Below are 27,424 nucleotides of genomic sequence, written 5' to 3'. Positions count from 1 at the left end.
ATTTCGCTGGTTGTGACACAATGGCACTGCCCGACACTGATAACGGATTTACCGGTGATGATGGGTCTGGAGAACCTGACGTTATCGCCCAAGCAAACATCCTCGCGGGGTTCGCTGACAGCGTAGAGACACGCGCCTTAATTGCCAGTTTACCTGAAGTGCACGAGAACATTGTAACAAGAGAATTCGCTATACAGAGATTCATCGGTGAGACCACGTCTTACCTTCTTCTTTTTTTTTTTTTTACCATAGCATTGCTTAAGACTTCGATGCTTTGTTTGTAACGATAAGTAAAATGTGTGTGTGGTTGCAGTTATCATGGACAGGTACCAGGAACAACCCCATCTTTTAGACCCCCATCTTGGTAAGACTACCACTTAGTAAATTCAGTACAAGATGTTACAGTTGTCCCTGTTTTGATCTGATCCTCCATCTCATTGAAGTTTATTTTCTTGTGTGTATTAACATGTTTGTGCGTCTCAGAGTGGATATTGAGTATGCTATTGGAACTCATTCGGGATGAGAAATCTCCTCCTCTGCTGGTCCACCTCTGTTTTAAATTTGTCTACATCATCTCAAAGGCAAGACACTTGCTCCATCTACAAAGAGATCACACATTGTATGCTTTATTTCTGTGGTGTCTGTATTCCCTTACCCTGTTAGATATACATTAGATATATTCCTTTCACAGGTCAGGGGCTACAAGGTCTTCATGCAGCTCTTTCCTCATGAGGTCTCTGACGTCCAGCCAGTACTTGACCTCTTATACCGACAGGACCCAAAAGACTCAGAGGTGAGCTGCTTCATAAACCTTCAAAACTGTCATCACAATGATTCAAGTTCTCCACCAAGACTCCTTCTTAGAACCCTTCAAAAACAGTCGTAGCAGTGCACAACCAATGAGAGGTTTGTTTCAAGCAGTGAAAACACACACTGTCTATATTTCTCTTTGTTTTTTGTTTGTTTGTTTGTTTTGTAAACCAGAAAGTTTTAATCTGATAGCTAGGTCATTTCTGAAACACTGTCTCAGAACACTGTGATGATATAGGCAGAGGTTCGTTAGTCAGGTATATCTTCAGATTAACCTGAGCTTTAAGACATCTGATATTAAAAAAAACAAAGGAAGTCGTCTAGCCATGAATTGACTTGAGCCCTGCTAATTAACTGTAGCCCTGCTATTTCAGCGTGATCATGGTTACTGTGTTGTTCAGTTGTGACAGAGGTATTGACCTTTCTGTGACAGTCTTTTAAAGGTGAGGGCGTCACAGTGTTTTACTTTCTTTGTTCTCATCTGTGTTCTTTTTGCTTTCAGACCTGGGAGACCCGCTACGTTCTTCTGTTGTGGCTGTCCATGACCTGTCTCATTCCCTTTGACCTGTCTCGTCTGGACGGGCATTTAATCTCCGATTCTGCTCAGGTCAGGGAACCAATCATGGACCGCATCCTCAGCATTGCCAAGGTAACGCCGGATTTCCCACGAGGAAAAAATATCTCAGAAGTTTGACGAGTGCGCCGTAATATTCTTTCCCATTTCTGTCAGTATCTTTTCATATCTTTTGATGGTCTTAAATGTATGGAAAGCCAATAAAGCTCATAGAAATCTGCCGGCTCCATCCTGAGACATTACGTCACTTTATACTGTAATGTAAATATGAAGTACACCCTCTTCTTTGTGCGGCATGTCTCACTGGTTCTGTTGTAAAGGTTACTGTGACAGTAAAGCGGTACTGTATTTTTATGGGCTTTGTTTATGTTCCAGTCTTACCTCTCCGTCAGTGACAAATCCAGGGATGCGGCTGCTGTACTGGTGTCAAAGTAAGCTCAGAAACCTCTCTGCGTAGTCTGTACGCGCCTGTCATTTTAGCTCCATTTCATCAGCTTTTCATCTGTCTCATACAGATCTGTGATGGGACCTACAATAATATTTTGACTTGTAGTAATATATAGTAATCATGTGTAACAGCACTGTTATTGTTATGTACTTGCAAGTCTAAGACTATAACACTCTAGATCCAACAGAGGGCAGACTTGTCTTTCCACTGAGTTGATTTGTCTTAGCTCTGTCCGTAATGCGTGTGTAAGTTACGCAGATTTGCGATTTGTCTCTCCAAGAATGATTCAGTAGGCTTGTGTGTGCAGGTTTGTGACACGTCCAGATGTGAAACAGAAACGATTGGGAGACTTTTTGGACTGGAGTCTGACCACTATAACTGAGACCGATGATCTGACCCTCCATGGAACGGTGGTGCTTGATGGGGCATTGCAGTCTCTGGTAACACCTACTCTCTGTTTTTCTTTTCTTTTTTTTTCTTTTCTTTTCTTTTTTTTTTGCTTGTCTTATTTTTTCCCCCAAATATAGTATGTAATTCTGTCATTTAGGCCTGCTCAGTATCTGCTTAACAGCTTTTTCCACTGAGCTACACGCCTTACTGGCTGGTTTACCGGCCTGCGCTATCAGGCCGCTTCAGCTTGTTCAGAATGCTGCTGCACGCCTGGTATTCAACCTCCCACAACACTCCCATGTCACTCCGATTCTTACTACACTCCACTGGCTTCCAGTAGCAGCCCGCATCCAGTTCAAGACACTGGTCCTGGCTTACCAGGCCACAAGAGGCTCCGCCCCATCCTACCTTCAATCTCTGATAACTCCTTACATCCCAGCCAGAGCTCTCTGCTCAACAACCTCTGGTCAGCTGGCGGTCCCCTCACTTCGGGAATCTGGTAGCTGTTCCTCTCGACCACACCTCTTCTCTGCTATTGTTCCACGGTGGTGGAATGACCTTCCTCACTCAGTCAGGACTGCGGAATCTCTTGCCATCTTCTGCAGGAAATTGAAAACCCAGCTTTTCAGAACCCACCTGTCCCCCACTGCCTAACCCTCCTTTCTACGTCACAAAAAAAAAAAAAAAAGATTGTACTAACCTTGTTCCTATGTCGCAGGTCTTGTTTATGTAGTTATTGTTTATTGTCACAGAATTCCAGGAGCGTGACACTGAGGGTAATTAATCTACAGTCTTATTGTGATTTTTGCTTATGGAGTAATATGATCTGATTGATGCACTTACTGTAAGTCGCTTTGGTTAAAAGCATCTGCTAAATGCCAAATTGTGAACTGTAATTTCTTTCACACTTATTACTGTTCATGCATTTACATATTTGTTACTGTTACGTTATTATTAGATTTAGGAAGCACCAAAACCATTGTTGGATTCATTAAGTTTTGCAGCGTAATGGCCATTTCCATCATGGACAGCGCAATTGTTTTTCTAGCTCAGAAGCTGCTCCTGTGTCCAAAATGCATTTCACGATTTGACATTAATTGTTGAGCGTGGTTTTGTAAGCAAAGGCCTTTGAGTGCAAAGAATCCTCCAAACCCTGGCAAACCCTGTCTTTTGAATTAGAACAGTGCTCTTGAGTTCAAACACACAAAAGTGGCGGTGGATTCAAACCATGGGTGACAGCCAACACAAACACAGTCTTCCTAAGGGCTGTTATTTTGATCACACAAATCCAGATAGATTGCAACAATCATTTCCGAACTCTCCGCTAACAGAAGGCGCCAAAAACCTCTTAATTAGATGTCTCGATAAAAGCTCTGGTGATGAATGACGTTAACAGTGACTCATCATGACGCTGACATTAGCAGAGCTTGCCTTTAATAATATAGGTTGACCTACCACCCCACCTCACCCCAGCCCAAAGACATGGGATACTGACAGAGTTGAGATATGTGTTATATCTTCTCACATTTCATTTTAGGACCAGGGGTGTTTTTTGTATGTGTGTTTGTTTTAGGCCAAAAAGGTGTGTGATAAAGAGCAAGTGCTAGTTCTTTGTAATGAGCTTACAGCTGCCTGCTGACTGACATGTTCACCTGTGGGTTGTTGATACTCCTGTGGGTTTGGCAGGTGTGCTGTGCACCTGTATCCAGTCAGCGTGCAGGAAACTCACTGTAAATCAACAGAGATTCTCCCAGTGCTTTGGCAATCTAGCATTTTTCTTTAGTATGTCAGTTTGAGGCTCCGGCAGAGCACAAATGATATGAAGGCTGGAGTTCATCGCTCGATGGTAATCTGATAAAGCCAATATATATTGGCTCGGAAACCCGCACTGCGTGTTTTTAAACCTTGAAAGCTCCGTAGCCGCTTTTGCCAGCAGGGTCTGATGAAGAACGTCTCTTGTGCCCCGGGCCTTCAAAACTGGCTCTGTGTGTTCAGAATGCCTGGGGAACCAAAACTGCCACCCTCATTTTTGCATGTCGTTAAAAAAAGGTACAAGGGCTTGGCTCAAGCAAGCAAAGGCAAGCTACACATGTTTTTTTTGTCTTTCTTTTTTTTTTTTAAATGTGCTTGCAACTTGCTGAGGGCATAGTTGGATCTCATTGTGTCAAGCTGATGATGAATGATGCAGTTCTGCATGTATAAGAGGATCCATGAATTAATATTTAACAAAATGTGATCTGATTCATCCAGTCATTTAGCTTTGCATGTTAAAACACCAATCTGCCTAGCCTTAGAACAGTTCTGAAATCCTGTGGGGAACGAGTCTTCCCTAAAGAAGACTAAATTCTGGCTAGTCATTTTGGTTTGTTTCACCTGATTTCTCTTGATTCCTTAGGCACAACTCTTTAAACACGGAAAGAGAGAAGACTTCCTTCAGTATGGTGTGTATATGAGCTGCAACATGCCAGTTTTTTGTAATATTTGTAATAACTAGTGATATAACTGAAACATTCAAGACCCCAGTGTGGATTGAATACTTGTGCATAAGGTGTAATCTGAGCTTCAGACTCGCGTTTCTGTCATTTACGCAGCCCCGACTGTGCTGCAGTGCCTGGACCAGAAGCGTATCACGGAGAGTAACCAGGCCAGGCTGAGGAAGCTGGTAGTGAAGCTGGTCCAGAGACTTGGCTTGACCTTTCTCAAACCACGGCTGGCCAAGTGGAGGTGAGAGCCGGCAGTCAGTGACTTGGGTAAAACCAGCTTAGTTGCCTTCACACACTCTGAATGGCTAAGAAGCCAGTGTGTGTTGTTGGATTCTCTCTCTCTCTCTCTCTCTCTCTCTCTCTCTCTCCCTCTCTCTCACTCTCTCCCTGACTTCACACCACTACTTCTCAGGTACCAGAGAGGGAGCCGGTCTTTGACTCTTAATCTGGCCCAGTCTCAGAGCACAGGAACTGTTGAGGCCATAACTCCTGACCTGGGACCTGTCAGCCAAGAGGAGGACTATGACATTCCTGAAGAAGTGGAAAATGTCATAGGTACAGTTTGCCCTCCCGTTTGACAAGCTGCTCTTCCACTTGCCCTTTTTGTGTGGAAATTAAGATAAAGCAGAAATCAAGTTCGTTCCCATGTGTGACTATGTCTCTCTCTCTCTCTCTCTCTCTTTCTCTCTCTTTTGGTTTTGGTAGAGCAATTACTGGTTGGGCTAAAAGACAAGGAAACAATTGTTCGCTGGTCTGCAGCCAAAGGGTACAGAAAAAAAAAATCATGTTTATGTCACACAGACATGAGCTAATGAGACACAGCATAGCGTAATTTTCCCAGTTTTATTCCCAGATGCTTGATTAATTATCATCTGAACGTATAGCATTAGATTGTAAGTTGTATTTACTGCAACACATATCAGGAGGTGGCTCTCACTCTCCTATGCGGATATATCCCTGGTGCACAGACTACAGTGTATTATTAAAATGTTTAACTAATCTAAACATGAAACTTCCTGAACTTCCTGTCTTTTAATGGTTTGAAGAATTGGAAGGGTAACCGGCAGACTTCCTAAGGAGCTAGCGGATGAGGTGGTTGGATCAGTGTTGGATTGTTTCAGGTGAGACCACTCCCTTGCCGTAGGAAACGTGCAACACTTTCATGTTCAGATTGGCATGCATGTCCTGTAATTTACTGTTTGTCCGGGCCATCTGACATTGGAAGTATTTTTATTGTGTTTTTCAGCTTCCAAGAGACTGATAACGCCTGGCATGGAGGATGCCTGGCTTTAGCAGAGCTTGGCCGGAGAGGATTGCTGCTTCCCTCTCGTCTTTCAGATGGTGCGTTCGTGGATACACACACCCAGTTCACGTAATCTGGGTCCTTCTGTCATTATTTTCCCCAAATGCCAAATCATTGTTCTTATAATGTCACACAGTAATGAGGTAATGTATTTGATAACTGTATAGAATTTAATCACACATTGAACACTCAACTTTATGTAATTTGACTTTATTTAATTACTTTTCAGTTTTGGAAACTGTACATAATTTACCATCACCAAGTGCCCCATTGGTATACAACATGATTATATATCTTAGTTCTGGATACATTTTGTTTTATTTCAAAAGCATTGAACTCGGCGTAAAAAAAAGTAAAAATACATGTTCTCAGTCAGTGCATTTGGTCTTTGAAGTAAGGAACTTCTGGTTTTCATTCAGTTTATTCTGTTCCTTTACTTTAGGCAGAGAGTGAAGACATCCGTCCTTATGTTTCTGTTCATTACGTCATTCATTGTGTATTTACCTGAAATGTGAATGAGTAATTGTCATCGAGTCCCGTCTTGTTTAACAAGACATATAAGCTTGAACAAGGGACAGAATTACCACCTCTGGATCAGCAGTTGCGTGTCCTCCTTCTCTGGACCCGCACTGGTTCTTTAACCTTAGCTTTCTTGGCGGTGTGTTTGGAGACTTCGCCGGCTGTTCGTTTTTGTGTCTGGGCTGGAGTGTTCTGATTGGCTTTGGCTGTAGGATGTCTCTGTTGGTCCGTTGACTCTGGTGTTTCTTGGTGGCTTGGGCTGTGCTGACGCTCGGTGGTAGAACACCGTATGTAAGGTGAGTCGGAGATGCCTATGTTTCTCGAGCTGGCCAGCTGACAGAGAGCGAACGCTGCCGACTGCCTCTGGTCGCACTGTTCTGTCTCCGCGTGTCGAGGATCTGGTCTGGGCGCCTGGTCTCTTCTCAGACCCGTTTGCGTTGAGGTCTCAGAGCTTGCTGTGGTGGTCTGATTTTTGGGCTGGGATCTAAGACAGAGGTTGAGAGGTGCTTCCTCTTGGCTCCTGTCTACGTCAGTGGACGGTTCTCTGTTTGCGTCCGTGTGTGCTGACTGGTCCTCCCAAACCTGACCCCTCTTGGACAGGTTCAGGGGAGCTGGTTCTTCCTCAGCTGTATCGTCATATGGATGGTCAGTAAAAGAGACATTGCTTTTCTCTGCGCTGAAGACAGACATTTCATTTCTGTAGACAGAGAGACAGAGCAGATTTAGTTTTGTTCCTTTATCTGTTTTTCCACATGCACTAAACCCAGACCTCTTTCCCCTCTCAGTAATTTAATACTTGGAATGTAATACTTGTTGATGCTTATAAACTATTAATAAGTATTACTACAAGTAATATTTAATAATATTTATAAGTAATTACTCATTATAAACTAATGAACTAACAGTAGTTCCTGGTAACTAGTGAATTTACAGTGTGAAACTGTGTTTGGTTGAAAATAATGTGCAACATAGTACCACCTACCCTTCTTTCTGTGGGCCTGTTCTTCCTTGCTGTAGTCTTTGGGCAGACTTTGATGAGCTGTCCACATCTGTGTCCGGCCTTAGGCCTGGAACTGAAGTCTGTGATTGGTTCAGTGATGCTGGTTCCTCGAGGACTGTCTGATGAGGATCGGTGGAGGTTCTCTGGGTGAACTCCGTGGCGTTTGGCCTGTCTGGTGAGCCAGAGGCAGCGCACCCAGCTATGGGACTGAGACGCGTCACCTTGTCCCTGCTCTGCTCCTGGGCTCCTCGGCTCTCGATTTGCCTCGCGTAAGAGTCAGGGTGGGGATATGGAGCAGCATACATCCCGTATTCTCTGGGCTCAAAGCCTTGAGTGTAAAGATCCAAAGGGACGTACCTGGATCCCTGTAAGGAGGAGACCAGTTCTGGGGAGGGATACAGGCCGTAGGGCAGAGGAGGAGGCGGGATGAAAGGATGGCCGTACCTGTAGTGGTAAGGATGCAGGAGAGATGTGCTGGGTGGGACCAGAGGTGGAGGCGCTTGGGATCTCTGGGGCTCTTGGAAGGCGAGGCGATAAGGAGGGGAGTTTGTCTGGCTTTGCAGGAAGGGCGGATAGAGGAAGGGCACGGAGCGTTCAGGAAGCATGTACGGAGGGTATTCTGCTATCATATGAGGAAGGGGAGGCTTGAGAGGCATTGATGGGGTGGGTTGGCCCCAGGGCACCGGTCGATGGTAAAATGGAGGGATGGTTGGAGTGGAGTGCTCTGATTTGGTAGGTATGGGCGGCACTGATGTTCCACTCTCACATTTCTGTGGCACAGGAGAGAAAGCCGAGGAAGATCTCGAGTTCTTGACGTCCATTTCTTTTTTGTCGAGCTTTTCCTCCATGTTCGGTTCGCAAATGCCCTTAGTGTCCTCTCTCATGGGGCTTTCACACTTCTCTCTTTTTTCCATCCTTTCTTCTTCCTCCTTGTCGTCTGTCTCTTTTGGTACTCTTTGGTCGTTAATGTTAGCGGCCGGACTGCATGGACTCTGATCCAGGGTTATGGGAGTCTCTTTGGGTGCCTGGGCCGTGGGGCTGTTGCGTTGGGGGCCTCTGGGAGAGCCCTTTGTTTGATCCCCGCGTTGAGACACCAGAGAGATGGAGTTCTTACAGAGGTTATACTTCATATGGTTAAAGAGATGGGACTTGATGTTGCAGGTGAAGGGGCACTGAAAACACTGGTACTTAAACGGTTTGCCGGGTGGCCGGGGTATATAATGTGGTTTCTTCGGTTTTCTCTCCTGGAGGGTGTCCATTTTGTTGCTGTTCGTGCTGTTTTTCCTCAGAATTCAGGTTTGCCCTATGGGAGATTAAGACAAAAAATACAAGGTCTTAGTCATGGTTTAATTGTAACCAAATGTCCTGAATTTGTGGATATACGCAAAGGATTTTGACATATCCCCTGTTTACTCAGCGTTAGATCGCTTCCTCATTTGCATGATTTGACTTTAACTGTGTTTGAACTACACCCTATGGCCAAACTATTCATCTCACCCGAGGCGCTATTTCACAGTAACACAGAAAAAAACGGTTTCACATTCAAAGCTTGTCAGTTTTTTTTTTTGCATAGGAATAGGCTGCGTTTCTTGGTTGGCTGGCTCTGCCTGTCTTTATGCCTGGTTGTCTGCGAGCCCATAGTAGACAAGCGAATACAGCGCTAATGTAGCTGGAGCAGACCTGTAGGGACTTGCAGCTCTAAGTCTAACCCATGCTGACGGCGTGGGAAACCACAGACACCTGCTTCCCATGACCCCACCTGCGGGATGCACAAACTAGAGTCTGACTGGCCCGTGATCTAACCCACAATGTGGGGGGGGGAAAGAGAGAAACTTCTGCCACGATCAAAATGAGTTTACGGTGTAGTTTTGAAGAGATGTCCCTTCGGGTGTAGTTCTTTGCCATGAACTCAGTTGGGACGAGTTTAATTTGTTTTTTTTTTTGTTCGTTTTTTTTGGACACAATTTGGACTTTGCAGTTGTTTAAGAAATGGCGTGATGATTTGAAACTGTTGAAGTTGGATGGATTCTGAAGCCTCATGCTGGTAAGACAGACACTTTTTTTTTTGTATTGAAAAGGATCAGCACCTCAGGTTATACCCAGTGCAATCCAAACCTCCGCCTAAAGGAACCTGCTTGTCATGTGCTGTCGCAAGAAGTTGTCGCTCAAGTTTCAACCAAATAGTTGCAAATTCAGCCACTCCTTTTAAAGGCATGAATTAATTTGAAGAAACCCTTTTTTGTGAAACGCCTTTTTCTGTCCTCAGTGATTGTTTTTTTGCTGTCTTTTTTTTGTTTCATCTCATGTTTAGGCTATGTAGTGTCTGTTCAAATCAAAACCTAAAGCTTAAAAATTCTACACAAAAAGTAAAAGAAGAGAGACAAATTGATCAAACTGAACATTAATTATTTTGCATGACCTCAGCATTGTCAGCAGTTTGAAAAACAGGGTGTAGAAGATTAGCAGTTTTTTGCTTGTCTGAATATGTTGTTGCTAGTTTTTTTTGAAGTAGAGGTTTCTTAGACTATAGGCAGCATAGTGTACAAGTAACAGGTGCATTCAGCAATTCAGCTCAGCTCATCCTGTCAACCTGTCTGTGCCTCTCAGGCAAAATAACATTAAAAATACCGAGAAATAGTTACCTGTTTATATCCATTTGTATATGTTTCTATTTTTTGGTCAGGTTTTGTATTGAGAATCCAATAGTTGTCAAACTTGTAGAGAAAATGTTGAAAAGGCCTCTTACCTGCCGTTTGTCAGAAGATTCTTGGTCCGTTTTTCCCAAAAGCCTTGATCTCTGAGTTTGAGTGTATCGAGTTCTCAGCGATCGTACGCTGATTCTCAAAGGTAGTCCTCACTCTCTGCGCCCGCGTTGTGTCGATGATGTGTTCTTGTCTGATCACTGGTTGTTGACGAGTCACTTGCTCTGTCTTTCCCTCTCTGAGGTGGTGTCTCTCTGTGAGGCGGAGTTTTACGCCCAAACACTAGGGCCCTCGGGCAGCATCAATGCACCTGATATTAGTCAAGCCCCAAGCCATGACTGACAGCCTGTGGACACAGTGCCCCTTTTCCACACATCCAGGGCCAAACGGGCACCTGGGCAAGGAAAGGGCTCCTCCTCAACTCAGCCACTGGTATTTACTTTTGGAGTGGCGGTCAGTCCCTCTGTGTGCAAGGTTAATGTTAATAGTGGAAGTGAAGTGACTCTGTCAGAGTTTATCATCAGGGGGTGTGGACATAGTAAAGCCAGACCAGTAGATTTGCATGCAGGCAAATGAAAGGCGGCTTTTCTTCTGGATGAGTGGTTGCACTGAACAGTGGAGCACAGAAAACACTCACTGTTGCTTTGTCTTTCTCAGATCATTTGTATATATGTACATATTTATTATATATATATGTATATATGATATAACGTCTGTGATAAAAAAAATGCTTTGTGAAAAGTTACACTGTCCAAGACTACAGCGTCCAAAACCTACTTTTTTTTTCTCTTATGAATTGTCTTTGGAGGTACAAAAAGGTTAATGGTGGTTACAGAGATTAATAGCTTGGTTTACCAAATACACAGTACTGCAGATGAGATGGTTCTCTGAGAAGTTTAAGATGGCGTCCCAGATCTACTGAGGTCAAATTTTGGTTACACAGACTCCAGAAATTACTTATTTAAACTACCATTTTGTCTGGTCTTGTGAAGTTGATGCCTTCTTGTTTCATCCAGTATATGATCATGCTTCACATTATCATGTCCCATGCAAAAATAGATTAAATCAGTCACAAAATCACTATATAATACCACAGCTCTGTATAATTTGTATAATATAATATCTCACACAGGAATTAGTGTTTTCTGTGTGTGTCGTTCACGGTGGTGAACCACGGTTATGCTCCATAAAATCTCACACTGGAGTAAGTACTTTCTCTGAGTTAGTGTTTTGTGTTTTGTTCACAGTCGTGCCATTAATTCTTAAGGCCCTGACGTATGATGAGAAAAGAGGGGCTTGCAGCCTGGGCTCTAACGTTCGAGATGCTGCCTGCTACGTGTGCTGGGCTTTTGCCCGTGCATATGAGCCCACGGAACTGAAGCCCTACGTCAACCAGATTGCCAGGTAGGGACTCCTTGCTCCTCCCTTACCCGAAACCACCTCACAGACTCACTGTTGTTCTGTGCTGTACCTGGTCCTTCTGAGTGCCTTCGCATTGTTATGACAGATTGTAAGCGTTCCCGTTAGCGTGCAAATAAAACCGTTTATCTCAAAGAAGACAATTCAGCGAAAGTTTGTAAATCACTGTCAAGTTGTCATGTCGCTTCTTTGAAACAAAAAAATGAGTCACAGTTAAACTGAAATCTTTGAATTCACATCCTCAAAAAAAAGAAATCCCTCATGACATGGCTCATCAGGTAAAACAAACCGTATGGGGTTTTTGTCGATCTGCATGTCAAGTTTCGGGTCGTACAATTTTAAAAAGCATTTCTTTGATTGGTTTTTACATTTTTATGAAGATGTATAGAGTCTCTGTGCCAAGACTGCAAAGTGTTTGATGTTACCTCGTTCTGACAGCTTTAACGGGGTACTTTGGAGCCTCTCCAACAGTAATAATCAAAAGTTCTCTCGCTTTCCACAAACAGCAAAATATCTCCTGGTATACACGCTCCTATTGACACCAGCAGAACTTGGCAAGGAGAGCGAGAACCTGAGAAACCTCAACTTGGGTGGCCTTATTGACCTTATCCCTCCCCCCTTTTTTTTTTTAATCCCTCTTTACCGGCCGTTACACTAGAAAGTATGTTTTTGCAGTTGAAGTTTATTAGTGGAATTTGATACGCAGAGAACGCACATAATCCTTAGCTCTAAACGTGGTGAGGGTTCATGGAATTTAGTCAGTAAAGCTAAAGCAATACAACAGCACAAGAACGTGCCTCTTTTTACGTGGCCGTCTACCTGCTAATGTGTTTGTTTAAGACAATAAAGGAAGTCATGCAGTGCTGCTTGCTCCAAAAAAAAGGCAAGAAAGAAAGAAAGAAAGAAATTAGTAAAAGGTTTCGGACAGTACAGTTTGATTTTATGTCGGAGTTATGTCAGCGAATGGCTTGGAATTTGATTTGTTTAGTTTTCCAGACGCACACATTTGTATGAGATTGTGGGAGATTAAGTGTATGTGACCTCGACCAATTCAAGTTGTTATTTGGTTGCAGTTTAATTAGCATTGTTTTGTTTGAGGGATTACTTGTTTTCTGGGAGGGTGAATATACAGTAATGAGTTATTGGTTAAAGACAACACATATTAGTCCATAGGCTGTCTAAGAATGCTTTGATTTGCATAGTACCAATTGAAGCCTGTTCACCCAGCTTGAGTTATTTACTGCCTCAAACCAGTTTTAATGCCTCTCCCAGTTTGCTCCTTTTCCCTTGAGCGCTTCATGTTTGTCCCCAAGTACCTCGTGGCTCTGTGTGTGTGTGTGTGTGTGTGTGTGTGTGTGTGTGTGTGTAAGTGAGTGAGCAAGTGAATGAGGAAGAAAGAGAGAGACAGAGAGAGAGATACATGTGCAATTGAAAATTTCATATATTTCAAAAGTAATGAAAGCCTGTTGTATTAGTCAGGCTACAGTATGTTTTTTTTTTTTGCAGCTGAACCGCGGTAGTGATAACTGAGATGACTTTATCTTCATTTCTTTAAGTAGATCTTTTTAACTAATCACAGCTCTCTTACCTCTCCATAGCCTTTCTCTGAACCGCGTCACGCTGTTCCACCTTACATGTCAAACTTGTTTGGTGGAGAAAGTGAAGCTCGCAGTTAGCTCTCTGCTGGTTTAGTGTCTCTCTTTAAAAGAGAAGAGGTTTGAGAACTGCCTTTTGTGCTGTGACCTGAAGACTGAATATGTGACCCATGCATGTACCTTCAGCCCTATGTTACGGGGGTGACAGTTGACACGAGTGAATCTTATGAATGGTACTCTCTGAGCTCAGAGGAGGATGACAGGGGACAGTCTGCGGTGTGCGGTAATCAGCTCTACGGTGAACCGTTTTAATTATAAGATCTCTGTCCCCACTGTGATGATATGTGTTTGCAGTGGTAATCGCAGTCCTCATGGTAAGTGAGTGGAGGTTTATTGTGATTGTGTTGAACGAGGTGATTGCTGCTTTCCTCTCTCTCTCTCTCTCTCTGTCTCTGTGAAGCAGCGTTGTGATTTACAGATACGGAGACTGATTAGGTTTTCCGTTAACCAGCACCTCCTCCTCCTCCTCCCCATCCTCCCCATCTGGCTGTGTAGCGTGTGTGGACCTGCTGTTGTCTGACAGAGCAGTTCGGTTGAACAGAGTTAGTTTGTCACCCGCTTCTCCCTTCCCTTCCCCACCTTTCCCTCAGTGCACCTACACCCCCCCCCCCCAAGCACTGCTGCCAGGTTTCGCCTGTGTTGCCTTGGGTTTCGGTCATGATTTGGCAGAGAGAGCTTGGGCATGCTGAGTCCTGCTCTGATTTCATCAGCAACTTCTGGTTACCTGATTACATACACATACACACACACACACACACACACACACACACAATCACATCTTGTCTCTCTCTCTCTTTCTCTCTCTCTCTCTGTCTGTGCGTGTGTGTGTGTGTGTGTGTACGCGTCACTTGTCATAATGACAGATGAGGAGATTTTGCATGTAGCTTGCTCTTTTACACACATTCACACACACATTCTCATACATATACACACACGTACAGTGAAACAGTTGAAATGAACTGACATAGGCAAATAAACGCCATGCTGTACGCATCAGTATCAGCATATGTGTTCTGAGTGAACGTAACCTGTGCCGAACATTTTGGAGGCAGAGGTTTCAATAGGTCATGGCACAGCAGTGTGGGTGAACAGAGAATCACATCAGAGTCCCCAGCCATAACGCTGGTCTCCTCAGAATCAGCCAAAAACTCTGTCCAGTTTATGTTCCTTCAGGCCATTATCAGTTTCATCAAAACCAGCATTACCGCGTTAAGGCCTGTAGGCATGTGTGTTAGTGTGTATAAGCTGTATATTTGTGTGTGTGTGTGTGTGTGTACACGCTCCAGCAGTGGTTTCTACCTCCCAGGCTGTGTGTTGGTGGGAATCCCTTGCGGGCACGTTCACACAGCTTACTGACGACAGGAGTGTTAGAGCAGAGAGAGAAAAGACAGAGTGATGGGGGCAAGGAGGAGATTAATGGGTGTGAGAGTGAAACAAAGATGAATATCTAAATGGTCCAGGGTGTTAACGCGCTTCATTGTAAAGACATGTGAAATGGAGACACTTGCGGTCAGGGAAAAGGAGATATTGGGAAACGGTTTCATCTTGTGTATTTATTACGTCATCATTATCAAAAGCTTACTTTATCTTTTTCTGTCCCTCTCTCTCCCTGCCCCCCCTTCTCTCTCTCTCTCTCTCTCTCTCTCTCTGTGTGTGCGTGTGTGTGTATGTGCGTGTGTGTGTGTGTGCATGCATGCATGCATGCGTGTGCGTGTGTGTGCGTGTGTGCATGTGTGTCTGCGTGTCTGCGTGTGTGTGTGCGTGTGTGTGTGTGTCTGTGTGTGTGTGCATGTGTGTGTGCGTATGTATGTGTGTGTCTGTTTGTGTGTGCATGTGTTTGTGTGTAGTGCTTTGGTGATCACTGCGATATTTGACAGGAACGTCACCTGTAGGAAAGCGGCCTCAGTGAGTTTTTACCTCCACTCTGTCTCTCCGTATTTCATTATTCTTTATTTTCTACAAGAGACAACGAGAGGGAAATAAAGCACCCCTTCTCCTCCCTCTCCCCCTTTTCAATTAGGCCTCTTTCCAGGAGAATGTGGGACGACAGGTAAGGGGGCAAACCAAACACCGTCTTCGACGGAAACTCATTTTTATTTAATTCTGTTAACAGACAGTTCAGTTAAAAAAAAAAACAATTCATGTGTGAATCACTTTTCATGGGAAATATGCTTAAACTACAAATATCTGTGAACAGAACTGAGAAAACGTTGAACGCACATAAGCCACATAGTTATAGACAGACGCATTGTTACACGTTGTTGTTAACTAAGTGTTCAGTAAAAGTAGCTGGAAAATTTGAATTGAATTTTCAGGATGGGCAGATGAGTTTTGTCTCTTTCTCAGCCAAAGTATTGTCTGCCCCCACAGGGAACGTTCCCCCATGGGATAGATATCCTGACGGCAGCAGACTACTTTACCGTTGGAAACTTGAATAACTGCTACCTGTCCATCAGGTGAGGAAACAACAAAGAAAGAGAGGGAAAAAAAAAAAGAAAAAAGACTCCTGACTGAACTGGATAAAGCCGTGGATGATTAGCATTGTCTTTCTGAATGGCATGTTGTAGATGTGGTAATGATAACATTTACCGACCAGATGAGGATCCTGTTTGAACAAATTCTGCAGTTAATCTCGACATGAAAGAAACCAGCGAACGCTTTTGTTTTGCGTGTTGTGGTGGTGTCTTAAGATTTCTTGCAATATGCATTTTAAAGGAGCTGTGAGATGCTGCGTCTCTCGACGGATATTTCTGCTGTCACTGGATATGTCACAGCACGTGACCTAAGAGAACAAGGTGTTGTTTTCAGGGAGAAATGCTAGCCTCAGGGAGTGAACAGCTATACTGTAAAAAGTACTCAAGCGTACAGTTTTGTTTTAGTCAGTGCTATGATTGTTCAGCACTGTTTCTCACAGTTCATCATTATTAATATCACTGCCTGATATTACCCATCCTTTCCTGTTTGTCCCCAGCGTTTTCATTGCCGGTTTCCCAGAATACACCAGACCAATGATAGACCACTTGGTAGCTATGAAAATTAATCACTGGGACAGGTAAGGAGTAAACTGTTATTAATCCTAATGCTTCGACTGACTTGACAGCTGGACTACGTAACAAAACTTTCTCTGTTTACTTTAATTGAATATTAGCATTTGTGAGAGTGAAACTGTTGTTAATGAGGTTTGATTTGTTACGTGTCAGTGCGATCAGAGAACTGGCCACAAAAGCACTCCATAACCTCACCGAAAAGGCTCCAGACTACATGGCAAACACAGGTCAGTACTCAGGAGTCAAACAATGGTCAGATAATCAAAGTCTGGTCTGTGCTTGAGCTCAGTGAAAGTAATCTGCCTTGTCCTCTTTTTGTATCAGTTCTACCGCAGCTTTTGCCCATGGCAACGGGCATAGATCTGCATAGTCGCCATGGCGCCATCCTCGCCTGTGCTGAGGTCACTCACGCCCTCTATAAGCTGGCAGCTCAGAACAACAAGTAATTACACAAGTCATATTAAATACATCATCGCATATTATCATATACATTTCACTGGTGTCAAGTGTACAATTATCAGTCGAACTCTTGTTATTTTATGGTATTTTATGGTATTTTATTTTTTTAGGCAGGTGACAGATTTATTGTCCCCAGAGTGTGTGGAGGAACTGAAAGGCATTCATCAAAAGGTCAGTCAGCCCTCACTCTTCCCATTTGTCTTAGAGTTTTATTTCAAAGCCATGAATTCATTTTTAAACGTTCCAGTAATTAACAAGTTGTTAAATGACTCCTCTGCCCAGCTTTTCGACAGAAAACTGTACAGGTAAGAGAACGATTTCCTCATTGCGTTCATTTGCTTAATCATTAAAAGAAAAAAAAAGGAAAATCTGATGTGACTGAGCGGTAGGTAAGTGAAACTCCTTTTTCCTCCTCAGGGGGTTTGGCGGTGAGCTCATGAGGCCAGCAGGTAGGTTTATGACTCACTGTCTTCACTTTTAAAACACTTGTGAAGAAAACACTTCACTGATTGATACAACTCTGCTACTGGCAAACTGTTTGAAGAGTTTGGCTGCAATGTATAGGCTAAGCAATTTTAGCTGTGTGCGTCGTTATAGTAACCAGTGTCTGTTTCTGTGTCCAGTGTGCGCTCTCATTAAAAAGATGTCATTTTCCAAGATGCCTTTTAAAAATGACACCATTATTGGTAAGTTTTAGAGGAATGTCACAGTGCCTGATTCCTGCTTTCTCTTTTTATTTCAAACATTTTTTGTGTTTATTGATTGGAAGCTGAGATCTTAGTAAAATTCGTCCAGTGATAAATGCATTAAAAAAAGGGAAGTTATAGATTAATGACCGTGAGACATGTATTTGGCTCCTTGTCTTAGCTGGATGGCAGTGGCTGATTGATGACAGCTTAAAGAACCTTCACTTGTTCTCCAGCAAGGCTAAGCAGGGAATAAAGGTACACACACACACACACACACACAGCTAAACAGGCTATAAAGGTGCATTACATACAATACACCTCTACACACACGCGTGTGCACACACACACACACACACAAAGCTAAACAGGGAATAAAGGTATAATACAAAGAGCTATCCTCTTGATATGAGCGCTACTCTTTGAGCGGTGACTCTTCAGTGAATTAGTCTCTATATCTGACTGTCTCTGTGAAACCCTGTAGTGCCTTATGCCTCTTCTATGATGTCATCACTGGGTTTCACTCAAAGATTGAGTCACAGTGTGTTTTGTCTGTGTGTGTCTCTAACTCTGATTATGTTTCTCTCCGAGTTTGTGTGCGCGTGTGTGTGCGTGTGTTTGCGTGCGTGCGTGCGTGCGTGTGTGCATGCGTGCATGTGCGTGCGTATGCGTGCGTGCATGCACGCATGTGTCTGATTCTGTTTCTCTGTCTGTGTGTGTGTGTGTGTGTGTGTCTTATTCGGCTAACATCTGTGACTCAGGCTTTTTGTGTCTCTAACAGCAGATCTTTGACTCTGAGTGCAGCCATTCTGTCATGTGTTTGTGTTGAGACTCTGTATTGACTCGGTCATGTGTTTGTGTTGAGACTCTGTACTGACTCGGTCATGTGTTTGTTCTTCAGGAGGAAGCCCTCTCAGCTCTGTCAGCGCTTTGTGAGGAATACTACCAAACCCAGACGGGGCAGGCTAATACAAATATGCAAGGTCCATATTGACTATATCGTGTGTGTGTGTGTGTGTGTGTGTGTGTGTGTGCGCACGTGCGTGTCAGGCCGCAAAAATGGTCTGATGTGTGTTGTTTTGTGTTTGTGGGCATGCAGAGCGGTTGGTGAGCCAGTACATAGAGGCTTTGGAGAGCCCAGAGGTGCTGACCCGCTGTGGCTGTGCGCTGGCCCTCGGTGCCTTGCCCAGATTCATGATTCACGGCAAACTCCAGCAGGTAGGATCTGACGGTCCAGAATCGTCTCCGCTGCTCTCCTAGAATTCAGACACTCTACGTGTGCACTGTCTATATGGACATGTTGTAACTGACTTGAAAACTGACTATCTTAGATTTTAGGTTCTAAACTGTGTGTGTGTGTGCGTGCGTGCGTGCGTGCATGGGCGTGGGCATGTGTGTTTGTGTGTGTGCGTGTGTCTGTGTTTCTCAGGTTTTAACAGGTCTCCAAATGACTTGTAGAGTCAAAGAGAGAGAAGAGAGTTTCACGGAGGCCAGGAGAGATGCAGCTACAGCTATTGCACAGTAAGGCTTCTCTCTCTCTCTCTCTCTCTCTCTCTCTCTCCCTCTCCCTGTCCTCTGTCCTCTCTCTTTTCTTTAAGGTCAAACCATTAGTGAGACCTGACTCAGATGTTCTGAAAAAAAAGCAGCTCCTGCCCTTACCTGCAGGACCTGAATTTCACGACCGTCTCACGCCACTTCTCTTTGTCTAGGCTTGTGACTTTTGTGTGTGTGTGTGTGTGTGTGTGTGTGTGTGGTGTGTGTGTGGTGTGTTTGTGTGAGAGAGAGAGAGCACACACGTGTGTGTGTGTGTGTGTGTGTGTGTGTGTGTGTTTGCTATAATGTTATATGCAGCTCCCCTTAACGTGTTCCTCCACTCCCTCTCCCACCCTCAACTTACCACTGAACTTGCGTAAGGCTTTTCTCTTCTTCTGTCCTCTCTCTCTCTCTCTCTCTCTCTCTCTCTCTCTCTGTGTGTCTGTCTCTGTCTCTCCGTCACGTCTCAGGGTGTGTGTGACAGTCGGGGTTTCAGCGCAGGGCTCTCCGGACTCTGTTCTGTGTGCGGGGAACATCAGGGCAGTCTACGAGGCTTTGCTGGGCTGCATGAGCGACTACAGCACAGATAGCAGAGGTGACGTCGGAGCCTGGTGAGTTTTGGTGTGCACGAGCGGAATGCACTCCTCCAGGACTATAGCCGTTCTCTTCAACACTACCCCCCGGGCCATATTTACCTGCTTCTGCCCAAAGGAATGTCACTCTGCCTGTCCCTTGTCACCCAACACCAACCCTCCACTCCTCTCTTTTCCGCTGGCAATACATTTCTTAGAACTAGGAGTAAAAAAAAAAAAAACAAAAAAAAAACTAACCCTAAGCATCAAAACAGGAAAGGATTCCAACCATTATATTATACAACCCAGATATATGTTTTTTTTTGTTTTGTTTTGTTAAGTTTTCTTGAGTTGAGTTTTGATAATGTGATATGTTGTGATCTAGAGTTGTGGTGTGTTTTCAGGGTACGAGCAGCAGCAATGACCAGTTTGATGGAGGTGACACTACTGGTGGCGGGCTCTGCTCCGGAGCTGTTCTCTGCTGAGCTGTGAGTGTCGGCTGGTTTCAGATCAAATTCTGTATAAACTCCTGTGTTTGTGCAGTAATTAGAAAGTTCATGTGAAAATCTTTAGTATGTTAAACTGGAATTTTAAGAAAAAAGAACAAAAAAAAAACCCCTCGTTTCAGACAGTTTCTTGTCTGTCAACTCCACCCAAATTATGTCTTTCTATTTAAAGTAGGTCAGCCTCTCCCTCTCTCGTGCCCTTTCTCTGAATTTCAGTCTTTCTTTCTCACAAACGAGTGCACACTCTGCCTCAGTCTGACCGATCTGTATTCCTGAAACCAGGTCGGCGGCCGACACTCCCTGCGGGAGACTTTGTCGCGGGAATTAATGAAAAAAAATAGAAACGAGGAGAGACATTTGGTGTCTTGGTTTCATTTTGGGACCTTAAACACTGCAGCGAGCCACCCAGCGCGTTAGCTCACTGGACCTGATCACACGGAGCAGTCGCTTAGACACTGCACGAGAGAGCAGTTTGTGTCTGTCTGAATCAGAGACGGTGCATGAACTCAAAAGTACAATCACATGTCTGTTCTACAGAGCTCCGAACGCTTGCGGTCAAATACAGACCGTTCTAGCCGTCCGGAGAACAGCCCGGCAGCGTGGCGAGCGATTCGGAGGGTGAAAAAAAAAAACGATTCTTGGGGACTTTGATTATGTGAACCTAAAAAGAAAATATATTTTGTGGTTTAAACTAAAGATTTGTGATGCACCAACCCCACAGCGCTGTCCCAGAGGACTTTGATGTCATAATACACACCCATCTGAGTCAGTCTGATCAGAACCTGCTCTCTCTCATCCTGAAACACCTCCAAAAACTCAAGCAATCAAACCATCTGTTAGCTCTGGGTGATGCAGAATGCACAATCAGTAGAGATGATAATAAGAAAAAAAAAAACTTTCAGATTAGAAGACCTGTGGAGAGGTATATTATCTGACACAGTCACACTCTGAATGAATTTTTCAGCGAGCGTGTGCATTCTGCTCATGGCTGTGGCTGTGTTTTTTTTTTTTAAAGACAAGCTGTAGATTTTCAAAGAGCTCCAAAATATTGCACAGAAAGAAATATAAATCAGATCTGGACAGAGAGCATTGTATGAATCTGCCATATATGATTTCCACAGAGTTGCTGAAGAAGGATCAGGCTTCATCCAAGGAAATGTTACAGGGGCAAAGTGAATGCTAAAAAGGATCAGGAGTTTGTGAAATTGACTTCCGCAGACTGGAGACAGTTCTTCTCTCCATGACAGTCACAATGTATTTTACTGTAGGACAGACAGACAGTGCTTGAGTAGAGACACCGTATGTTTTACTGTAGGACAGACAGACAGTGCTTGAGTAGAGACACCGTATGTTTTACTGTAGGACAGACAGACAGTGCTTGAGTAGAGAGACAGTATGTTTTACTGTAGGACAGACAGACAGTGCTTGAGTAGAGAGACAGTATGTTTTACTGTAGGACTGACAGACAGAATGCTTGAGTACAGACACAGTGTACTTCACTGTAGGTCTATAGGACACAATGTTTCAGTCCCTCTGGTGCCACTGTCACCTTCCATCAGCTTTTTTTTTTTTTAAATCACAGAATACAAAGAGAACAACCTACTTTTCATGTGAACAGTACAACTACAGAATACAAACAGAACAACCTACTTCTGATGTAAACAGTACAACTACAGAATACAAACAGAACAACCTCCTTCTGATGTGAACAGTACAATTACAGAATACAGACAGAACAACCTCCTTCTGATGTGAACAGTACAAACGCGGCAGGGTCAGACCAGGTCTCCAGAGGTCCTGTCCGGCCCCGGGGCCAGTCGGGTTCCTCCAGATCTCACTCTCTCCGCTTGTTTGATATTCACTGTCACCCCCTGCATTCTGAAGAAACCAAACTCTCTTGCTGGCAAGGCAACAATGGATTTTGTAAGGTATATCTTATATCTGTATGTCTCTCGTTAACTCTCTTTCTCTGGCTGTTTCTGTCTTCCAGTTGCAAGCGTATGATGTGCTGTCTGGCCCAGCAGTCTGCAGAGAAGATCGACCGTTACAGGGCCCACGCTGGCACGATCTTCCTCCAGCTCCTCCACAGCAGAGACCCTGTAGTGCCTCACATTCCCCACCAGGAGGAGCTGTTGAGAATTTTCCCTCTGTGAGTGCTGCTGTCCTCAGGGCCTCTCTCGAGCTGCATGACTTGTGTTGACCGCTGAATGCTGTCTTACTTCTTTATTTTTTTTTCTCTCCCTGGGTACTCCTGATCAGTGCCATAAGAGCATGAAATAGCTGTAATGCTTACCCATTAGATCTGACTGATGTCTCTAAATTGTCAAAACGTTTTTTCATCTTTTTTTTTTTTTTCTTTTTTTTTTACTCGGAAGACATGAAATGTGTATTTTGAATTTGTGTGGAATGATAGGTGGTTGGTATTGATTAGTTAATGATGAAACGGATATGTGAGTGTGGATAAACAGAAGAGGTGTGATAACTTAATTTACAGTTTGGTTGTCCTCATGTCCTTTTCTGAAAGCTAGTTTAGAAATCACCTTATCCGTGATTAACATAAAAGCCTTATCTTGCCAAGCTCCGTGACCCGTGTTTAACACTGTGTGTGTGTGTGTGTGTGTGTGTGTGTGTGTGTGCGTGTGTGTGTGTGCGTGTGTGTTTTTTTTCCCCAGGGAAGGGGCGGACGCTCTGAACTGGAACGCAGAATCTCAGGCCTTTCCTCACATCGCCCAGCTTCTGAGTCTGTCACAGTACCAGTACCACACTCTCCTGGGCCTCACCGTGTCTGTGGGCGGCCTGACCGAGTCCACCGTACGTGGCATTAAAACACAGTCAGAGTGCACACACACACACACACACACACACACACACACACATACCTTGCCCATAATAGACATGAAGGGGGGCCTTATACAGTATTGGCACAACTATGATTTGACCAGAGGTTAATTATTATAACAGTATAAACCACTGAGCAAGTATGTATCTGTGATGTGTCTTACAGTTTCCACTGTGTTGTGCATTCAGTTGGAAAACTGTGACTCAGCCAACGTGGAGCGTCAAACAAAGCTATATTATACAGACTGCCAGTATGAAATTTACATTCATCTCCCAGGACTGAAAAAGCAATGCTTATTTATTTCATTTGACATGATCAGCCAGTAGGGGGAGCAGTGGGAACTAACGTTATAGGTAATGTTAAGAGGTCTGGCTGTATGACAGATACACTGACTGAATCAGCAGAGAGATTGAATTGAGAGATAATCTCTTTGAGTTTCTTTTTACCTTTGAGTGGTTCGAGCATTGTGAGAATAATTACATTGTCTGTTGGTTCATGTCTTAAGAAAACCAAGCAGGTGTTGAAATCATCGAGATTTTGATGTGTGGTGTCTGGATGTGTCAATGGTTCATTAATGGTCTCTTTATAGCAAACAGTATCTTTGATTGCTTTGGCATGGGTGTGTGTAAAGCTTTTGAGCTGAGGAGGGACAGACTGTGTAAGAGAAGACAAGAGGCCGGAGTTGATTCAGATCAGGTTTGGCTGGAGTTGTGTGAATGAGGCTGACAAACAAAGCCCTCAGATTTGAGGTCAAGGTCATGCTGAAAAATGATGAATGAGACACTCTGGAGTGTATATCCTACTGTGGACCTGTCAGTGAACCGATCTCTCCCTCTCTCTCTCGTTCTCTCTCTTTCTCGCTCTCTCTCGCTCTCTCTCTCTCTCGCTCTCTCTCTCTCTCTCTCTCTCGCTCTCTCTCTCTCTCTCTTTCTCGCTCTCTCCCTCTCTCTCTCTCGCTCTCTCTCTCTCCCCCTCTCTCTCTCTCTCTCTCTCTCTCTCTCTCTCTCTCTCTCTCTCTTTTTCTCTCTCTGTCTTTAGCTTTCCTTCTCTCTCTTTTGTCCTATCTGTCTTTTCCTCGGTTCCTCTCCCCCTTTCTTCGTGCCCAGTCCTAGTAGAGAGTCCAGGGGTTTCTGTCTGTGAACTCAATGTATCTTATGCGCTGTGAAAGTCGACCTCGCCCGTCAGGGTTTGGCCACGGGGGAAAACTCTGGCTATGATTTGTTCTCCACTGGATACTTACAACGATCAGTGTTTGTCAACGTAATCAAGAAAAATAAGGGGAAGGTTTTTCATAGGTTCAGAGAGCACAGTAAAGCTGAACTCATATGCCAATGGTGCCTTTAAATGAATGCCTCTTGAGGCCTCACTCTCTCTCTCTCTCTCTCTCTCTCTCTCTCTCTCTCTCTCCCCCCCATGCCCCCCCCCCCTTATGTTCTCTGGTCTGAAAGGAAGGACCTGCACTTGGTTAAACCCTCATCGTCTGGTTTGCCTGGTCTTGGTGTTGCCAAATCCCCCCCCTCCTCCCTCTGGCCGAAAGAGCGGTTCTCACACATGAAACGCTGAATGATAAAAAGCTCTATAAGTCTGTAAAGAGGGCCTCCCAGCGAGGGCCAGCTTTGTTCCAACTACAGCGGCCTGAAACATCGGGGTCACGCTCTGAACCCATTCCCTGGTTTATCTCTGCCGCATCCGTTCATATTACGCAAAGACCTGTCGTCGGAACCTACTGTATATCGCATAATTCATACCTAGAGGTGATTAAGGACTGTTTTTGTGCGTCCAGGACGCGTGTTGCTTTAACCTCGGCTCGCTTTAGCGTTCTCCTGGCTCGGCAGAACCAAAGAGACCGCGTTTTTCTCCTCTCTTCCTGTTCTCAGCGGGAGCTTTATGTCCACATAACACTTTCCAAGTGTTTATGATTCCAAAACGCTTTACCGTTAGGCACCGTTGCATACAGCTCTTTCTCACCGCCTCTAACCCCCCCCCCCCCCCCCCCCCCCCCCACCCCCCTCTCTCTTTCTCTCTGTTATTATAGGTGCGTTTCTCCTCTCAGTCTCTCTTTGACTATCTGAGAGGCATTCAGCAGGATCCAGGGGCGCTGAAGCAGTTTACAGACACATTGCTACGCATCTTCAGAGACAACCTGCGCAATGACAGGTACAATGGATACGCAACAGGCCTTTGTTACAAATGCATTTGTGTTGACGTTAAATATCTGCACTCTGACTTCCAAACACCCGCACAATGACACTTCACACCGTGACTTTTAAGGGCTTATGTAAAAGTTCGTATAGGTCAGGACCTGAGAGGATGATCGGACACCCACACAGTTATCAGTGTAGCTCAGCTCCTTTACGCCAACTAGTCAACACTCGCCCACACAGACACTGGTAAAAACACAGCAAATAGGTCAGATCAGGACAGTTGTGTGAAAGTCACTCCTTAGACCTGCTATGAGACAGAACCAAGCGTTTTTTTGTTTTTTTTAACCGTTTTACCGAGCCGCTGTGGGTCTGAGTAATGAGGTATTGTCTGTGTCTCGTGTCCACAGGGTCTCTGTCCCCTTTTTGAAGATGCTGGACCAAATGTTAGCAAATGGATGTTTCAACATCTTCACCGGTGAAGAGAAGTGAGTGTGAGAAAGCTTGAGCTTTTAGGGTTTTTTTTTTTTGTTTTTTTTTTGTCTCTCTGTTCATCCAAACACACCCATCGCTCAACAGGAGACTGGATATTAGTCACGAAAATACACAGAATCAAGGGTTCCATACTGGGAACATTTGGAAGATATCACTGTAAATCAGTCTAAAAGTCGTACGGGTAAAAAGGAGGATTTTTTTTTTCTTCTTCTCTTCTTTAAGTGAAAGGTGTCTTTGCGTGTGTTTGCTTGTGAGAAAGAGAGAGAGAAGTGGTTTTGATTTAATGTCTTTCTTCTCTTTTCCCCCTCAGTCATCCGTTCTGTGTTGATCTACTTGCACTTTGTAAAGAGGAGATCAAGAAATCCAAGGACGTTCAGAAGTTACGCTCCTGCACAGCTGTGTTAGTTCCGCTGCTCATTCTCGCACAGACGCACGCTCTCCAAGCCTGACTCCAAACCACTACCTGAAGATTTCAAAAAATCCCCCCAAAAAATCAGATCTTCTTTCTCTTCCCCTTCACTTATATCTATTTCTCTCTCTCTCTCTCTCTCTCTCTCTCTCTCAGGTTCTGTGGGATGATCCAGTTTCAAGGGGACGTCAGGAAGAAGGTTCTGCTCCAGCTGCTGATGTTGCTCTGTCACCCTTTTCCTGTGGTGGGTTCTGACACGCCGCTCATAATGACTCATCCGTAACCCATACCATCCATTATCAACACGCATGCATTTTCCCTTGGCAAGCGGTGACTGTGATCTCATCCTCCCGCCGCAGATCAGAAAAAACACGGCCAGCCAGGTGTACGAGATGCTGCTGACTTACGACGACGTGATCGACGCGATGGTTCTGGACGAGGTCATGACCTCGCTCAGCGACACTAATTGGTTGGTTTGGGTTCGGTGAAGAGCCGAGACAGTTTTGGGACGGGTTTAATGTTCCTGTGTGTCTGACGTTTACATCTCCTGTCTCCTCTCAGGGAGAGTGACATGGACACAGTGAGGAACCACAGGAATCAGCTTTGCGATTTGCTCGGCGTGCCGAGGCCTACGCTGGTGGCCAAGGTATGTGTGTGTGTGTGTGTGTGTGTGTGTGTGTGTTGGCAAAGGGGAGCTTTTGAAAGAAATGGTGTCTGAAGTCCAGATGCAGCGTGGCTCATTACCCATATGGAAGTGAACGGAAGAAGTGTGGTGTGTGTGTGTGCGTGTGCGTGTGTGTATGTGCGTGCATGTTTAAAGCTATTTATTGTTCCCAGATGCTACTGGGCTTCCTTTGCCAACTCCATTATTCATTTTAGTTTATCAGTGCTGCAGGAGAAATTGCTCTGTTAGTGGAGGGAAGAGCTCAAAGCCACAAGCAGAGGCCTCGTGGTTATTTTACAATCTTTATTCAATCTGTTTGCTACAATAAACTTGGTCTGTTTGTGTGTGTGTGTTTGTGTGTGTGTGTGTGTGTGTGTGTATGTATAAATTGATTTGCTTTTGTCTGACATTATGTTCCTCACTCTTCCTTTTACAGAGTCCTGCACAGTAAGACTGTTGTAATGAAGTAATCCAGTTGGTTGTCATCGTGTATAAGCACCTCCCCCATGGTCCATCAGTCTAGTTCTGTTCTCCTCTGTCTTAAGCCTAACTGTGTCAGCTCAGATAACAGATGACACTGAGTATTAATAAACAGGAACAAATCAATGGTTGTGGTGTCATGTTTCAGTTACTTACATTACCCACTACATTAGTGGACAGTAATGCTTTTTTTTTTTTTTTTGGGACAACGAATTTCATTAACAACATTTGGTTCTCAGATGAAGTACAAAATCGGTCTTAGAGGGAGGGAACGTGAGTGTGCATGGTCA

General features: G+C 44.3%; 1 protein-coding gene across 1 annotated transcript; it reads left to right on the top strand.

The window, feature by feature from the left end:
• The first annotated feature begins 20 nt into the window (after nt 1-20).
• Nucleotides 21-27,230, top strand: tbcd (tubulin folding cofactor D). Its single transcript, XM_030790241.1, has 39 exons — nt 21-207; nt 314-364; nt 484-581; nt 692-793; nt 1,313-1,459; nt 1,760-1,815; nt 2,140-2,272; nt 4,618-4,663; nt 4,814-4,946; nt 5,118-5,260; nt 5,411-5,471; nt 5,752-5,826; nt 5,952-6,046; nt 11,477-11,633; nt 15,151-15,208; nt 15,324-15,353; nt 15,674-15,759; nt 16,275-16,355; nt 16,504-16,577; nt 16,675-16,792; nt 16,920-16,980; nt 17,092-17,114; nt 17,227-17,258; nt 17,433-17,495; nt 17,677-17,753; nt 18,397-18,478; nt 18,595-18,713; nt 18,925-19,016; nt 19,499-19,639; nt 20,005-20,088; nt 22,097-22,255; nt 22,779-22,917; nt 24,981-25,102; nt 25,497-25,574; nt 25,892-25,981; nt 26,147-26,234; nt 26,350-26,459; nt 26,552-26,636; nt 27,091-27,230. Exons 1-39 carry the CDS (start codon nt 21-23, stop codon nt 27,103-27,105), a joined length of 3,591 nt encoding a protein of 1,196 aa, XP_030646101.1. The 3' UTR covers nt 27,106-27,230.
• The last annotated feature ends 194 nt before the right edge of the window (nt 27,231-27,424 follow it).

Source organism: Chanos chanos, chromosome 13 (assembly GCF_902362185.1).
Source record: "Chanos chanos chromosome 13, fChaCha1.1, whole genome shotgun sequence".
Classification (NCBI taxonomy): domain Eukaryota; kingdom Metazoa; phylum Chordata; class Actinopteri; order Gonorynchiformes; family Chanidae; genus Chanos; species Chanos chanos.
This window is presented reverse-complemented; position numbering and strand designations above follow the sequence as displayed.